The following is an 18573-nucleotide window of genomic DNA, read 5'->3' on the forward strand; positions in this document are numbered from 1 at the left end:
AAGCTGAAAAGAAAATTCTAAAGATTCTAAAGGCTATTAAAATACGGCATTTAGGTAGAGGAACATATTTGAAGCAGAAAATTGAAATTATATAGCAACCTCTCCAGATTAGGTAACAGTCCTGCAAATGACTGCAAATGACAAAGGCAGGGGCTGTAGGAACTTTAAAGTAACATCCTAAATCCTCAACCTTTTCGCATATGAAAGAGCAACTTACAGTGCAATTTATGCACATTTTCAATTTGATTTGAAGACAAAACTACATTGGCTGGCTTGGCCAATTTCAGGGCTTCGCCAAAAGTATAGTTTTATCAGTATACAAAGAATAATGCCTTCAGAAAAAGCCTGAATAAACACATTGTACACATGCGAAAATGTTGAAGAATTACAGCAGCATAAAGATAGAAAAAAACTCGCTTTTTTACCAAAATCCCAATAAAAACTGGATGGCCCTTTTTTTGTAGGGTTACGCCCAACATGCACATTGTTTATGACTGATTGAGTTACCACGGGTGACCAGAACTATTGAGATGGGCATGATGTAGTCAATGGGAACCCAAAACGTTAGTAAAGGTTCCACACAGCTATAGTATATAGTGTACACTCTGGGTGGGGCTTTGAATACCTGAGTGTACACATGGGCAATATAACATCCTCACTGTTCACAATCATGTCTTCACAGATAAATCCACACATACAACTCACATACTGTAAATGCACAAATCAATTCTCTTCCAGAGAAAATTAGGTAATGTTCCACTTAAAGTAATTAGATTTATTTCCTTTATTTGATTGGCGTTTTACGCCGTTCTCAAGAATATTTCAATTATACAACTGCGGCCAGGATTCTGGTGGGATAAAACTAGGCAGGACCCGAGCGAAACCCATTACCATCCACAGGTTGCTGGCAGACCTTTCAACACCCAGCCGGAGAAGTAAAGTAATTTGGACCGTATCTGCACTGTCTATCATGTCTAGTGTCCATTCCTGCCTTTGAGATGATGTTTTGCTGACATTCATTGTAAGAGAACAATGATCCATTTAGATGGGACCCCACAAGTAAAGGGACCCCACAGGAAAGGGGACCCCCACAGGAAAAGGAACCCCCACAGGAAAAGGGAACCCACAGGAAAAGGGAAGCAGGTTGATTTGGTCAGTTTGAAAATAATGCACCCAGGGGTTGAGACCAAAGGTAACTTATGTACATGTAGGACAGGATGAACGTTCATTTTTGGAGCAGTTCCTTGATGTTAGCTCAAGATGAGCTACAAATTGGTTGAATGCTGTAAAACACTAATCAAATACATGTAAATAAATCATATTCGTGGAAGGCAAGGGATCCGTATAAACACATATGAAAGTCCAAAAATGCAGTTGGACACTGATCATGTTATTAACTGCCACCAAGACCTCAAGGAAAGTAGGGGCAACTGAAGCTTCAAAATTCCAGGACTTAGGCTGGTGTTGAACCTTCACCTTGTGTATCCTTGCAATTCAAATGTATATTGTATTTCTTTTTATCTGGTAAAATATCCACATTTTTCACATTAGCCAATATTTAATATTGTGCTATATTTCTGGAATATATATGAACATTATGTGTAACAGTATCAAGTCCCTAAAACAAGAAAATGGCTGAATATCTACAAATGTACATGTCGCTGGAGACAATTATTAAAGCAGCCATTGTTCTGACAGGTTTGGCAACACTGCCCTTCCTCCCCTCCCCAGCATTTCCTTCCCCCTCCCACAAGAAAACCTGATAGCTAAGGTAATGAACAGACTGTGTTCTCTCCCAACACATGGGTTCACCCACTCACAACAGCACACAGCTTAAACACGTTAAATCTCCAGCGGGGAGATCCTCACTTTTAAGATGTTCACTTGGAAGTCTTGAGTATAAAATGAATGGCCCCAAAATATTAGAAATTTCTGGGGCTTTTAAAGCCAGGAAGTTGTAACATTTTTGGAATTTGGTATCCCCAAAAGATCTGCCACAGATATTGTGCCAACATGATATGAGCAGAGAGGGTGTAGAGCAGTGTTCATCGCACTCATCTAACACACCAGCTTCCTACATGTCTTCACGCTGCTGCAACTGGACCACCTGACTGGGCCATCTTACAGAGGCTCTGAACCAGGGGGCAACGCCACAGCACATTCCCACAGACAGTCATTACATGCAATACATGTCACCTATCTATAAAATAACCATGTGATTAAAGGCCTTCAACTATGAGCACTTTAAGTAACAAACCATATGGATGTCCATACTTTTCACAAGCAACAAAAGACTACGGAATGAATCTGTTGTCCCTCAGCTTTTTAACTGGACCACTTAACACAAGTGCACTATATTTTTATTATAGAAATTCTGGATACCTACACCTATATGTATGGAAAAAAGAGTAAAATTTACTTATTTATTTGATAGGTGATTTACACTGTACTCAACAATATTTCACTTATACGACAGCGACCAGCATTATGGCGGGGAAGAAACGGGGCAGAGCCCAGGTAAAACCCACAACCATCCGCACATTGCTGGCAGGCCTTCCTAAATGTCTAAAATAAAATCACAACCTGTTATTTCATGAGGTGACAGTGCAGCATGGTGTATCTGTTCAGTCATTTTAAGAGCGCTTCTGCTACAGATGGCTGGTTCAGCTCTAGATTTAATTTGATTTATTTGATTTGTCTCTCACACCAGCATGAGCTGGACTTGAACTCTCAGCGATGGATTTGAATCAGAAGATTATTTAGCTACATGTACATGAAGGGCAGTGGTACTCCCGTTTCCTCTGCCCATAAACATGACTTCTATTACATAACTGAAAAACTTAAAAATGTAATTTAAGTTAATTTTATTTATTTGATTGTTGTTTAACATCCTACTTCAGAAGTTTTCACTTACAGGACAGCAGGTCAGTATTATCAATGTAGGAACCTGTAGTGCCTGTGACAAACCATGAACCTTTGGCATGTTACTGACACACTTTCCCACATCAGATGTACAAATAAGCACACCACATTGGTGGAAGATAAGTGGTCACCAATCACCAATAACTGTAAGGCTGCAGAAACAGTCACATGAGCATCCTACAGTAGGTCACTTATTGTAACCATGATCCCACAAGCAGAGAAAGTGGGCAAACAGAAATTACCTGTCCAAAGCAGGATTTGAACCAGGACCTTGCATGGCCCAGCTTTCAAAAAGACTAAAGAAATATAACATTGATTTGGGACGTACACGTAACTGCACTCTAACAATGAAAGCGACGGAAAGCAGAGTTTCCATGTACACAGTATTTATATATTTGATTTGATTTTACACCGTAATCAAGAACACTTTACTTATACTGTGGCAGCCAGCATTGTGGTAGGGGGAAAAGTGGGCAGCCATGTACACTAATATCTTCACATACACGTACATACATACATATATATATATATATATATATATATATATATATATATATATATATGTCTGTGGTACACTACCATTCTGACATCTCACCCACCACTCATGAGCCCCACATGCGTGGATTACACATGGTTAATATTGGTGGGTGCTGTATCTCAGGGGTATACAGTTCCATCCACACACAGTCATATCAAAAACAACAGTCCTATATGATACACGTAGACCCAGTACCTCTACCTAGGTGCAACATTCTGGCTGCACCTCTATTTCTGTTATCTCAAGAGGGACATATATTGTCACTAATTCTTAAATTTCATTTAGACATGTATGTGAACAAATGGTGATTGTGCTTGTATACTTGTCTTCGTTTACATCTGAGTACAGCATGAAAGGCACATGCAGGCTGTATAGTATCAGGTATCAGGTACTGTTATCTTGTAAAGCTTTAATTATAAGTAAGCTGCGGATGGTCGTGGGTTCCCCCCCTCCACAACCCCCCCCCCCACTTGAGTATGGCATAAAATCAAAACCAATCAAATAAATAACTAAAATAAATCAATTAAAAGTTATATACCTACAGACAAGGCATAGGGAAAATATATTTATTTATTTACTTATCTGACTCCTGTATTACTATATGAGGCGATATTCCATTTATACATGTAAATGAAGTAGTTACAAAATAGGTTTAATTCATAATCAATGTACCAATTCGTACTGAAAATAAAAAAAAATTGAAGACTTACATATCTGACAGTCTATCTTTTGTACTTTTCTTTGTGGCATACACACACATGTAATTCACAGTTTTACGTTAATTCTATGTAAATTAAGACAGGAAATAAAATACTGCAGGATGGGATTTCAAGGAATAACATTTTCCATAAAATTTATAACTCAATCTATGACTTTTTTTATTATTTCTTAAAATTTTGTCATCAAAATCCTACAAAACTCTGATTTAAATTGGCAGATGCTTTGTTCCGTTCAGGTAATGTTGTCTATGTCGACACATCCAGGGTATCTGACCTCCAGAATGTACACATACATGTATGAAGGGTGTGGCAGCACCGCTTCTGTTTGCACACAACCATTTCCACAAAATCTTTTGTGTATTACAACCTCAAATGTATGTCAAAAAGGTGCAGTTATAATGGTCACATGGTCAAAAGAGGGTGTGGCCCACTACCGACAGTCAAAATGAGTTTACCTGACACAATTAGTTAGAGTATTCTCACCATTACCCGTGTAGCTGGGCAGTAAGAATGTGTTTACCTTTGGGAAATGGGTGGGACAGCTAACACAACAGTCAGAATCATACACTTGATAGCCTGTGCTCCATACAGAACCATTATGTTCACTAGCAGACCTACTGCCCAGAAATGACTAAGGTTTGAAACAGTGTCAGATAACCAGATCAGTTTTCATTCAATACAGGATGTCAACAATGGGTATGAAAGGTGCACATACGGCACTTTCATATACACATGTATATGCTAAAATTTTCTACCATCAGATGTGTGTTGTTTTGTCTTTCTTAATTCTTGTAGATGTAACAACGTGGCCTTCTGCTAAAAATTAGTTAGCTTACATGCCTGAGTCTTCTTCTTTTTAACACGTAAAATTACATCATCCAATCCAATTTGCCCTAAGTTCTTGTTGAGCATATCTATAAATATGTCTAAAACCTTTCAGTCAATAATACTTTAAAATTTTGCATCTTTCTGTACTAAGATGTTTGATTATTCAGTAATTATTCAATGAAAGCCGTGATTTTCTGCTGACCTGGCAGTTTTGGCTTACAATAAACATCTAGGATGGTGTTGCATCTGCACCTATAAATTTCACACATGATCCAGGCTGTAAGATTTGGTGGATACAATGTGGTACTACTTATAACTTGTCTCCCAACAACACTGTAATAAGTCAACATGTGTACATGTATTTGTACAGTATCTGGAAGGTTATTTTATTGGAATCTTTTGATAGTTATTTTACTCTGTACTCAACACAAATTCACATGGAATATGTGCACAGCCTGGTGGCAACCACTGGCCTTCAATTGGTCTAAGTGTCAGAGACGTCTCTTATTTTATTTATTTGACATGCAGTGAGGAATTAACCCAGAGTACCTAGGGCATGAAAGGTAAATAAACAGGCAAGAAAACGATCTTCCTACACAGTTTTTTCACCAGTCGCGTAAGATGAGTGTGTACAATAGTACATACTGGTTAAGATGAGTGTGCACAATGGTACATATTGGTGGAAGGCAAACTTCATGTAAGAAGACTTAAACAGCCACAAGAACCTGGGGCCCTTGAGAAGGTTAAAAGTAGTGAAATCTCCAGGATTTCCTGTAAGAGACTGGAATTTAGCAACACCACTTTGAAAGGCAAACATCTCATCCAATTAGATGTCATGACAAACATCTCACCCAATTAGATGTCATGACAAACACCTCACCCAATTAGATGTCATGACAAACATCTCACCCAATTAGATGCCATGACAAACATCTCACCCAATTAGATGTCATGACAAACATCTCATCCAATTAGATGTCATGACAAACATCTCACCCATTTAGATGTCATGACAAACATCTCACCCAATTAGACATCATGACAAACACCCCACCCAATAAGATATCATGACAAACATCTCACCCAATAAGATGTCATGACAAACATCTCACCCAATTAGATGTCATGACAAAAGCTCCTAAGATGTATATCAGTTTACCTCCACACTGTCGCCATCTTTGAAGTCTCGGCGACCAAGGTCATGAGGGGGTAGACGGACCTCTGTGAACTTAAGTCGCCTCTCCGGCTGCCAGCTGAAAACGGACATGAGAGTTCCATGGAAGATGTTTAACACTTACATTTAATGTATCTGCCCTAAAAAAAAATTATGTTGAAAAATTAGCGAGAAATGAAAGTATTCAATCACACAGACAAACACCTCAAAAAACATTAAGGGAGAAAACGACCCAAACATTTTCAACAAACAGTGTGACCGAATTCATCACAATTTACTTTGAAAATTTTTAACAAGAATTGCCGGATGTCCCGCATCTTGTCACATTGTGAGTACATCAACTTATTTATGTAAACTATTAAAACCTATTTTATTCCATGAAACTGTAAATTGGTGTTTTATTAAAACAGTTCAGAACGAAAACTTTCTCGAAAGTGCTTACAAAGAAACCCTTCCCCCGATGATTCCAAGGCAGGGTGATTAAGGCTGATGTTTTTGTTCGTATATGAATAAGGCACACTACACTAGTAGTGACGCAGAATTCACGAACAAATGGTACCAAGAGGCAAATAAACATTTACAAGAGACACAGCAGGTAATCCTCCCTTATTGAGTTAATCCCCCTAATCGGGGAGATTGAGAAAACAGGACTGTCTTGGTTTGCAAGGAGTTACACCTTTTATTTAATTTTAGGTACCTACAATCCGAATTTGATTTTCATCTTTAGGTGAAGAGGAAAGATAAGGAAATACAGAATCAAAATATGAAACTAAAAAAAAATTTCAAAAATGATACTTACTCGTTTTCAAATGTGACAGAAACCTCCTCGTCATAAATGTTTTTCAAGAACGCCTGAAACAAAATAGTACATGACACAAATGATGCGAGAAACAATCAGAGATCAACGTTTTACTAGTTGGGAAGATGATCAGGGGTTCATAGACGTCAACCTTAACTACCATTAAACGGTAGTTAGGAGATTCAAAATACTGAACACGGAGTTTAAAAGAGTCAAAAGTATACTCTAAGCTAAAGAAAAACCCAATATATTTCAGTAAAACTAATTCTGAAAAAGACACTTTTTGGAGCGCATATCAATTCTATCTAGAAGTTTTGATTTGTCTACGTGTTCAGCTGGCCGACACTTTTTTGGGTGTTTTTGATTTTATTTCATTTAATTACCTGTTGTTTTCTTCTATTTTTTGTCGCCGATCATTTGAAATGTCACTGTGTTTACAGGCGACGGGTGCTCTTTCGAGATATAAAATTTCCTCTGCCGCTGCTGAGCAAAGCCGGTCTTATAGCACTTACACGAGTATACCTTATCAGATACTCCTTGATCGAGATAAACCTATCCGTGAAGTGTCTTTACCCGTATTCATTTGGATCCCCATAATACAGTTTTACCAAATTTGTCATTACCTTACTGAACTTATCACCAGTGTCACTGTGTTTCCCGAGTTAATTACTCATTTTGAGAGATAATCATTGCAAAATGTTCAAGGGAATCTTGTTAACATCACAGCTATCAACATCTTTGGACGGCAAACTATGGAATTCTCTGTGATCCAATTCTTTTCGCGATGCTATACCTTAAAAATTGGATTGATGAGAATTGTGGCACTGGTTATAACTGACCTGAAATGTTTACAAACACTGACAAAACGTGGAAACAGGCCTCAACCTCAAAGGACAAGTTACTCAAACTATAGCCAGTGGCCCACTTACGTAGATCACCTGGTTCATTTTTATGTGAACTAAATTAATTCAGTCATGGACTGGTGTAATCACGCTGACAAACTGAGACCTTACCACATCATAATACCTGCTGTAACATAATCAAAACAGAAGATTTTTGTTTTAAACCTATATGTTATCGCAGAATCCCCAACAGAGACACTTTTATGTCTTATGTTAATCCCTCTTCAGAGGTATATGGGACCCAACTGTTGGCATGGAAAAAAAACATTAGTCAGGTGTATGGATAGATTCTCCTCATCAAAAATTTATGCCAAGGAGCATGTAACTGGGAATACATTGGTATAATTTCCTAAACTGTCATTCATATCACTGCTACCAGATGCTTTTGGTGGGTAGAAAATGTATCTGTTTACTTACATATTGTTGTGAAATGGAAACAATGGTAGTGATGATAGAAAGGGCAGGTGCATTTTAGATGCGGGAAAGTTCACAAAAGTGATATGTTCCATCCTTTAATCTTCATGCAACACAACACGATTTTGGCTCTCCTCTTCCTGGTGTATAAATATTTTGGACCTTGCTGATTAGGTCAAAGCTGGTGATTTGAGCTGAGGTTCACTTAGGTGCTTATACTCTTTATACTTTTAGACAAGCAGGTACACTAAATGATGTATTGAAGACAATAAGAGTTTGATCCTTCAAATGAAGGAGGGTTGAACTGTTACATTTCTTACATTTCTCGTTAGTTTATTCTAAAGATCTACGAATATTTACTCTGAGAATTGCCAAATATAGAGTAAAATAATTTAGTACTGTGTTATGATCAGTGTTGACGAAATTTGTGATCAATCATTTGAACAGGACTCTATGACGGTTCTGCAAAAAAAGATCTACTTACCCTCTTTTGTTATTAAAGGCTTTTAACATCAAGCAAACAATATTTTAATTTTGGAATAGGGTAGTTAAATGGTCAAAAAAAAAAATCAATATATATGGCACTATTATAGGGCAGTTAGATCTGATAAAAACTGAAAATGACCCTGAAAAAAAAATCAATATTTCTGATAAGGTAGTTAACATATTGACGTCTATGAGCCTCTGATAACCTTTGCTGGGTGATGTCAATCAGCCATAGACAGACGACATTCTTTATCAGTACCACCTACACATGTACACAGTCAATTGATTAGTGGGAATCAAGAGCTGAACAGTTATTTCTGGGGAAGCAGCTGGTGCTATATAGATTTAACATGTTTAAATTTAAGAAAGATAAATATATACATCTTGTTACAAAATGAAGTTTCTTAGGTTATATTACATGGCAGACAACAAATATTTACAGAATGGATGACATGTTGCGTTACCTTGGTGCTGTATGCATGCTTGGTTTCATCATCAGTACACAATCAAAATGCATGTCACTTTTTCACGACTTCTACATTTGTAGAAAGTAAATTTGTGGCAAGATTCTCATCTAAAAACTTAAAAAACTTGGGAACACCCATGTACCTGTACGCTTTGACTATATCCCTCACATCAAGCCTGCTAGCATCAATTTCAGAAAGAGTTGACAGCAGTCTAATGTCTGCAAACTTGCTTCATTGACGGTTGTTTAATGTCACACACCACAATTTTTCACTCATACGATGCCAATTTTATTTGACTGAAAGGTCTTGGGCAAGTACCTGATGCACTTTCCCACGTGTAATTGTGCAAACCATATTGATGGATGACATTAGCCTTAAACGAAACTCATACAACTGTCACTGCCCGCTTATTGTCACCAGGGTCCCAAAAACGGTCAAAGCAGAAGAATCCACAAATTTACTATCCCTGGCCAGGATTTAACCCACACCAGTTAAACTGTGTATTCTTGTCGCAGAACGCCAAACACCTAAGTCAACAACTTGGCCAGGAATCACTCTCCTCTCTATATAAGTCTATACAACATTATATTTCCATGGGCTTTCAATCCATGTCATCTAACCCCACCAGTCTGAACATGCTAGCATACATATTTTCTGATGGACTTGCAAGAGTGATGAACACTGACATGCAGTGCACTCAGTCGATCTCCTGCAGACAGTAAACTAAACAGTGAATCTGAGTGACAATAGTCTGTGCCACGCTGTAACTTATAGATTGTTCAGAAATTTGACCGATCAATGAACTACACCATAATGCTCAGCGTACAAATATTAAAATAACACTTTAAATCCATCCAAATCCTATACATTCCGTAAGACGAGTCGGAAGTTGGAGGTCCCGCCACCACCCTTTCACGTCTAAAACAAAATGGGCGCGTAATGTTAAAACATTGGGGAAAAGATCACTTTTTGCCACTTTGCTAGCAACCAGTAAGGCCTACTTGTACAAAATAATGCAACGAACCCTCTGCAGAGATTGCAACGAACCCTCTGCAGAAATACTCAGACTATCTGGAAAGCTGAAAAGTGTAGAAATTCAATGGATACAAGATCACTGAGAGTGATTCAAATATATGCATTTTACTATGCAATAACATTGGGAGGGACCAATGTTTCCTTCACACCCACCGTTTGTTTACTAAGGAGATCATGTGGTCTCTTGCTTGCGATCCGTCTTACAGAATGTACATGATTTAAATGGACTAAGCATGGGCTGAAATGGGATACCCATGTTCATGTTCTTGATTCTAAAAAAGGTCATCACATTTGCAGACCTATGGCAATGCAAGATTTGCATGCAGTACTGGGGTCAAAACCCACCAAATTTCAGACAATCGGCGAGCACGTTTGCCCGTGTGACAAAACCCAAAGACAAGGGATCGGAACACTTAACACAGATCACTGTGACCCCTAATAAAGTGCTACAACGTGAGAACCTAAGACCGGGGAGTCGGTCAACAACAACAGCAGATAATTTATAGTAACACTGCGACTACCGCCGAGCTTATATCACAATGACATCGAACAACTCCACAGCTTTATCACTCAATTTTGTTCAGACATCGGTAGAGTCAAAATTAAAGAAAGTATACCTTATAAAATGCACCGTTGCTCCCGCGAACTTCCACTACAAGATCCTCCATCTTTTCTTGCTTTGCATTATGGGAAATTCTTAGAACGACATTTATCCAGGAGTCAAATATCTTTAATTCTTCGCGGCTGTAATATCGAAACTAACGTACAATTTCGAAATGGACCAATTTACATTTTTTTCTTGTGGAAAGAGAGCAGAATGCAAGTCACGTAAGTGCGGAGAGCACACTTGTCAAATTTGGAAAATGGCTGACATCCAATATTTAGGGGAGGGGAAACATGTTTGATAGTGTTAAGTGAGAAGTTGATAAGCAAAGACAGATGGCATTGTCATCGGATAGTGAGTTGGATGAATTTGTAGATGCTTTAGATGAAACGCCAGATACAAGTAATGTCAGGTAAGATGTTAACACTTCTCCAAAAGCTGACCCGTACGAGGTTACGTTGTATGTATCAGACTCATTCGAACCCCAATTTCCGTACCGTACGTAAATACTCCGATGCCAGTTTACCAGCCATTTCTGTTATTGCGAGAACACAGAGACAAATCACAGGTCAAACACTTATTCTTGTTTACTGTGTCTTGAAGGTCGTTCTCCGTTGGCAGTAATTTTATGGTATTTGAAGGGTAAAAAATATAGTAGCCGCAAGTAACAACATAATTACAGCAAATAGCAATCAATAGAACATAGGCCTAGTTTTCAATTGACATTAATTTGCAAAAAAAAAAAAAAAAACAGACAGCCAACAAGCAGTGGCATTCATTTAGAAGATACATCTGCTAGCAAGAAGTTATCGAACATTTAGAAGATAATGGGAAAGAACGCCTATGTTGCATTCGCTATCGGGGTGGGGTGAGGTGAGGTGAGGTGGGGCAGGGTGTAGTTGAGAGGGGATTTAGTTTGTAGAGTTATTCACTCTTGGTAATCCCCCAACCTGCCCTGATAATTCCCTTGATCTCTTGGAGCTTAGATTCTACAACCTCAGTAAATCCTGTTTTTGCTTGAAAAGAAAGATTAGCCTATTCTTACAACGTGTTAATAAAATTAGGATGTGAAAAAAAGGTTAATGCATGATCATCTTTTACTTTGTTCTCACAGTAAAATGAATACCCACATGTTTTTGGTACCTAGGTGTCTTGTCACTACATAAAACATCATACCCGTACTGAGAGTTCGTACTTGTTTATCAGTTAAAAGATTAAGACTGATCACAAATGTACGTTTAATGATGAATATTTGAGGACCATGAGCATTTCATTCAACCAAAATTGTTATTTTCACTTGACTAAAGTGCCCCAGGCTCAAATCCAGCTGTCACTGCTACATGTACTCTATGATGTGTGGCTGTAAGTTATGAGTTTTCACTGTTTGGCAAGTACCTGGCAAAGGATGATGGTTTACTCCAGTTTCCATGAAGGAAAATTTTTAAAGGAAAGTTCTTGAACATGCTGTTTTAAGGAAGAAGAAAACATAAAAACTGCAGCACACTCATTATCAAAGGCTATGAAAATGATTTGTAAATGTGGTCCTTAATATTCTTTTTCTATCAAGGAGAAAAGAAGATTTAAAAGCATTTGTGTATTTTGGGACCATGTGTATCTTGGACCACCTCTTTGTTTGGTGGTTGTTTGACACATTTATGCCATAAATGAAGATGTGATAATGATTATGAATGTCTAATATCTGGTAGATCTGTTTGTGCTAGAATTTTGTCTTTTATCACTGTGTTAAGGCATAATTTTAAATATATATAGTCTTACATGTAATTCAGATTTAACACATCTTTGGATGTAAACTGCAATTTAATTACATGCAAATAAATTTATTAGCTTTGCATCATATTCAAATTTAGAACATATTTACATAGTCTGACTCCTAATATACCAAAAGGTTGTCCCAAATATCCAAAATACCAAAAAAATTTAACTCATTCTCAGATGTCCTTGATAAATAATTGACTAGTTGAGGTTAAACCACTCATCTAAAATATGTTTGACATTCATTTTCTAGGTAAATTAAACCGGGGTAAACTTTATTTAAAGTCATTCTTGCATAACAATTTTTAATCTTGCAGTCAGCCATCATGGCCCCCTCGTGTGGAGTCCCCTGTGGAACAGGTCAGTACATTATTGATCGGTTATCTCAGTGTTAATGTTCACAAGAGCTTCCATTGGCTTGTACAGCTAAGGCATCAGTCTCACTGTTGTGGGTTGGAGATTGACCATTACTATTAAGGTTCGGGTTGTGTGTCAAATCTAGCTCCTCCAAATTTGGGTACATCTTTAAGTCAAGAGGTACATATGCTAGAGGATTGAAGACTCTCAGTGAAAAGTTTGAGCAGGATTGCTAATACATATATTTATTAAATACCATATCTTTGTTCAGTGTACATGCTGGCTTCCTCTCCGGCTGTATGTGGGAAGGTCCCACAGCAACCTGCGGATGGTCGTGGGTTTCCCTGGGCTCTACCTGGTTTCCACCCACCATAATGCTGGCCGCCGTAATATAAGTGAAATATTTTTGAGTACGGCGTAAAACACCAGTCAAATAAATAAATAAATAAATAAATGTTCAGTGTACATGTTGAGCAGTACATGGTTGAGTGAGTAAGGTGCCATACACAGGGAGAAAAGATTGAAGGCTCTGATCCCATGACATTGTGATCCTACATAAATTTTTTTGTTTTTTTTTTAAAATGCAACTAATTATGATGCTTTCTAAGAGCATCTAAGTGAATGAAATAAATTTGTGTGAAAACATAATTTTTATTGGTAAAACGTCATATTTTGGTTTAAGTTTTTTTTTGTTAGTTTTGATACAGCTTGATTAGTTTGGGAGTCTAAACATTTTACACACTGAACTAAAATGGAACTACATGTAGATGTAACCGTAATGACAGCTGAACACAAGATGCAGATTCAGTCCCTTGATCAGGGAATTTGTAGATTCCCTTAAGTATTTCGTTGTTGGAGGGCCTTGGTCTTTTTAGAATGGTTTGCTGTAGGTTACATTTGTTGCAGACCACTTGTCTTTACAGTGTGCTACATACCCTGATCCTTTTACCTTTTTGCTACATACCCTAATCCTTAGACCTATTTGCTACATACCCTAATCCTTCAACCTTTTTGCTGCATACCCTAATCTTTCTACCTTTTTTGCTGCATACCCTGATCCTTCAACCTTTTTGTCACATACCCTAATCCTTCTACCTTTTTGCTACATATCCTAATCCTTCTACGTTTTTGCTACATACCCTAATCCTTCTACCTTTTTGCTACATACCCTAATCCTTCAGCCTTTTTGCTACCTACCCTAATCCTTCTACCTTTTTGCTACATACCCAGATCCTTCTACCTTTTTGCTACATACCCTGATCCTTCGACCTTTTTACTACATACCCTAATCCTGCAACCTTTTTGCTACACACCCTAATCCTTCTACCTTTTTGCTACATACCCTGATCCTTCAACCTTTTTGCTACCTACCCTAATCCTTCTACGTTTTTGCTACATACCATGATCCTTCAACCTTTTTGCTACATACCCAAATCCTCTACCTTTTTGCTACATACCCAAATCCTTCTACCTTTTTGCTACTCACTGTAATCCTTCTACCTTTTTACTACATACCCTGATCCTTCGACCTTTTTGCTACCTACCCTAATCCTTCTACCTTTTTGCTACATACCCTGATCCTTCTACCTTTTTGCTACATACCCTAATCCTTCTACCTTTTTACTACATACCCAAATCCTTCTACCTTTTTGCTACACACTCTAATCCTTCTACCTTTTTGCTACATATCCTAATCCTTCTACCTTTTTGCTACACACTCTAATCCTTCTACCTTTTTGCTACATATCCTAATCCTTCTACCTTTTTGCTATATACCCTAATCCTGCAATCTTTTTGCTCCACACCCTAATCCTTCTACCTTTTTGCTACATACCCTGATCCTTCAACCTTTTTGCTATCTACCCTAATCCTTCTACGTTTTTGCTACATACCGTGATCCTTCAACCTTTTTGCTACATACCCAAATCCTTCTACCTTTTTGCTACATGCCCAAATCCTTCTACCTTTTTGCTACTCATTGTAATCCTTCTACCTTTTTGCTACATACCCTGATCCTTCGATCTTTTTGCTACATACCCTATTCCTTCGATCTTTTTGCTACATACCCTGATCCTTCAACCTTTTTGCTACATACCCTAATCCTTCTACCTTTTTGCTACATACCCAAATCCTTCTACCTTTTTGCTACACACTCTAATCCTTCTACCTTTTTGCTACATACCCTGATCCTTCGACCTTTTTACTACATACCCTAATCCTTCTGCGTTTTTGCTACATACCCTGATCCTTCTACCTTTTTGCTACATACCCTAATCCTTCACCCTTTTGAATCTCCTCTGCAACCAATATTTTGAAACATTCTGAGAGAGCTGTGGGGTGCGTAGAGAACTAATTTGCACAGTGTTATTAAGCTTGCATCTTTAGTGACACAAACTAATCATTTTAGCTTCATTTTGATAATAATTGCATGCTTAAATTCAGCTGAAATAAAGTGTTTTAGTGGCTGAAAAAGTTGAAGATTTACAGTAAATTGTGAAAGGCCACTGGTTTACTCTCATGGTGGTAAGGCCTTCCAGTTTTCTCCACCCATAAAACTGATCATCATGATTGTCAAAATACATATATTATAAAGTGGAAAATTCTGAAGTATGGCTTAAGACAATAGTCAAACAAACAATCAAACAAAAATACTAGCAGCCAAACATGATAGTTCAGTTCATGCAAATGTGACACAAAAAGTGAGATACAGATGTGCAAATTTTTACCCAGAAGTATTTTTTTGTTTTTTTACTAGAAAAGTCTACCACTTGGACATGTATCAAATCTGTGACCCTATTCCTCATGCACAAGAGCTCTTAAGTTTAAAAAAATGGCATATCAGCGCCATACTCATGTGCGTCAGTGAAACTGATTGAACTTGTACACAGCATCATTGCACCCGTATTTTTTTTTTTAAGACAACAGTCAAATAAACATACTAGATGTTTGTGAATGTAAATAATGACTAACAACTGACCAGTTGATTGAAAAATTTGAAGCGTTTCACTTGCTTGGAGCTTTGGGTCTGCAGACTTAGAGTGGTTTCTGCTGCAAGAGGTACAACATGCGATATACCTGTACATGTATACAGATACTGTATGTACCTGTAAATGTATACAGATATGGTATTTACCTGTACATGTATACAGATACAGTATGTACCTGTACATGTATACAGATATGGTATTTACCTGTACATGTATACAGATATGGTATTTACCTGTACATGTATACAGATACAGTATGTACCTGTACATGTATACAGATATGGTATTTACCTGTACATGTATACAGATACAGTATGTACCTGTACATGTATACAGATATGGTATTTACCTGTACATGTATACAGATACTGTATGTACCTGTACATGTATACAGATACAGTATGTACCTGTACCTGTATACAGATACGGTATTTACCTGTACATGTATACAGATACAGTATGTACCTGTAATTGTATACAGATACAGTATGTACCTGTACATGTATACAGATATGGTATTTACCTGTACATGTATACAGATACAGTATGTACCTGTACATGTATACAGATATGGTATTTACCTGTACATGTATACAGATACAGTATGTACCTGTACATGTATACAGATATGGTATTTACCTGTACATGTATACAGATACAGTATGTACCTGTACATGTATACAGATATGGTATTTACCTGTACATGTATACAGATACTGTATGTACCTGTACATGTATACAGATACAGTATGTACCTGTACATGTATACAGATACAGTATGTACCTGTACCTGTATACAGATACGGTATTTACCTGTACATGTATACAGATACAGTATGTACCTGTAATTGTATACAGATACAGTATGTACCTGTACATGTATACAGATATGGTATTTACCTGTACATGTATACAGATACAGTATGTACCTGTACATGTATACAGATATGGTATTTACCTGTACATGTATACAGATACAGTATGTACCTGTACATGTATACAGATATGGTATTTACCTGTACATGTATACAGATACACTGTGTACCTGTATATGTATGCAGATACAGTATGTACCTGTACATGTATACAGATACAGTATGTACCTGTACATGTATACAGATATGGTATTTACCTGTACATGTATACAGATATAGTATGTACCTGTACATGTATACAGATATGGTATTTACCTGTACATGTATACAGATACACTGTGTACCTGTACATGTATGCAGATATGGTATTTACCTGTACATGTATACAGATATGGTATTTACCTGCACATGTATGCAGATGCAGTTTTTACATGTGATACTTTCAGTTCGAGATACATGTATTTTGCTCTCTTATTTCAGACGGACGATGTGGAAGAAGAGGAGAAAAGGCTGCTGAAATTACAAAAGAAAGCAGAAGAAAGGTGCTAAACTCTTGATATAATAGATAAGAAAATATGAAGCAGCTTGTTGACTCTTCATTCCAGATGCTTGTACATGTATCTAACTGCTGATTAACAGCTCGTCCAGGTAAATGACAGCTACATACGACTGATATCAGCTGAGTAGGCACATGTACTTGTAGTTAGCATATAAGCTCTTTACATGTAGCTGGCAATGTCAGCTGAGCAGTACAGGTTTGTATCCTCACAAAGATTGATATCTGTCTGATGTTATAATTTAAGGGGACCTCCGTGGCCTAGGTGGTTAGCATGCCAGTGCAGCGTAATCACCCAGCACCTCTGACCAATGCAGTTGTTGTGAGTTCAAATCCAGCTTGTGCTGGCTTCCTCTGCAGTGTATGTTGGAGAGGAAGCCAGACAAATCTGGTCTGATTAGAGCAAAATGTCAAAAGTGATTGGTTTTGTCAGTCATGCAGATTTATTCCCCAGACACAACTCATTCGGATAAATCAGATGTAAAATATCTAGTCTGTTATCTGTTTAGATGTGGGGGCCTCCGTGACCAAAATGGTTAGCATTCCAGCACAGCGCAATGAAACTGGAGCCTCTCACCAATGCGGTTGCCGTCAGTTCAAGTTCGGCTCATGTTGGCTTTCTCCCCGGCTGTAGGTGGGAAGGCCTGCCAACAATCTGTGGATGGTCATTGCTTTTTGAGGGGGAAACCAGTTTCCTTCCACTATAATGCTCACAGCAGCTGTGAAATATGAGTGAAATATTCTTGAGAACGACGCAAAACACAGATGAAATAAAGAAGTAAAAAGGGGATAGCAACAATATTTTCTAAAGATGTTACATGTAATAATATTTAACTTCTGAATGACTGAAAAATCCAAATTTTTCATTAAAAGTTTTCATTCATTCGTGAATACATTTAAGCCGACGCATTTAAACTCTTTCCTGTTAATACTTCTGTTGTCCAGAAGAAAAAAAGAAGATGAAGAAATCCGGAAGAGATGGGAAAGTGTTCAGAAAAAGAAAGAAGAGGAAAGAGTGCAGCAGATTGTAAGTGATTCCTATTCTGTTTTGTTGTACCCTAATTCAACCTTTGCCAGAGAGAGGAGAGAGCAACTTTCAGTTCATGCACATTAATAATTTTCTCTCGGAGACAGACC

General features: G+C 37.6%; 2 protein-coding genes across 2 annotated transcripts in view; one reads left to right on the forward strand and one right to left on the reverse strand.

Annotated features, from left to right (window-relative positions):
* Positions 1-10952, reverse strand: part of LOC135479001 (RNA-binding protein FXR1-like) — a 28169-nt gene extending 17217 nt beyond the window's left edge. Inside the window, exons 1-3 of the mRNA XM_064758700.1 lie at positions 10902-10952; positions 6981-7033; positions 6167-6260 (exon numbers count right to left, since the gene is read on the reverse strand). Of these exons, the coding sequence (XP_064614770.1) occupies positions 6167-6260; positions 6981-7033; positions 10902-10952 (198 nt within the window). The remainder of the gene's footprint in view (positions 1-6166; positions 6261-6980; positions 7034-10901) is intronic.
* A 139-nt stretch (positions 10953-11091) lies between these two features.
* The window catches only part of LOC135479421 (WD repeat-containing protein 44-like), a 29899-nt gene continuing 22417 nt past the window's right edge, over positions 11092-18573 (forward strand). The window contains 4 exon segments of the mRNA XM_064759248.1: positions 11092-11300; positions 12979-13021; positions 17361-17422; positions 18382-18463. Coding sequence (XP_064615318.1) covers positions 11224-11300; positions 12979-13021; positions 17361-17422; positions 18382-18463 — 264 coding nt within the window. The 5' untranslated portion in view covers positions 11092-11223.

This window comes from Liolophura sinensis, chromosome 12 (assembly GCF_032854445.1).
Source record: "Liolophura sinensis isolate JHLJ2023 chromosome 12, CUHK_Ljap_v2, whole genome shotgun sequence".
Lineage (NCBI taxonomy): Eukaryota > Metazoa > Mollusca > Polyplacophora > Chitonida > Chitonidae > Liolophura > Liolophura sinensis.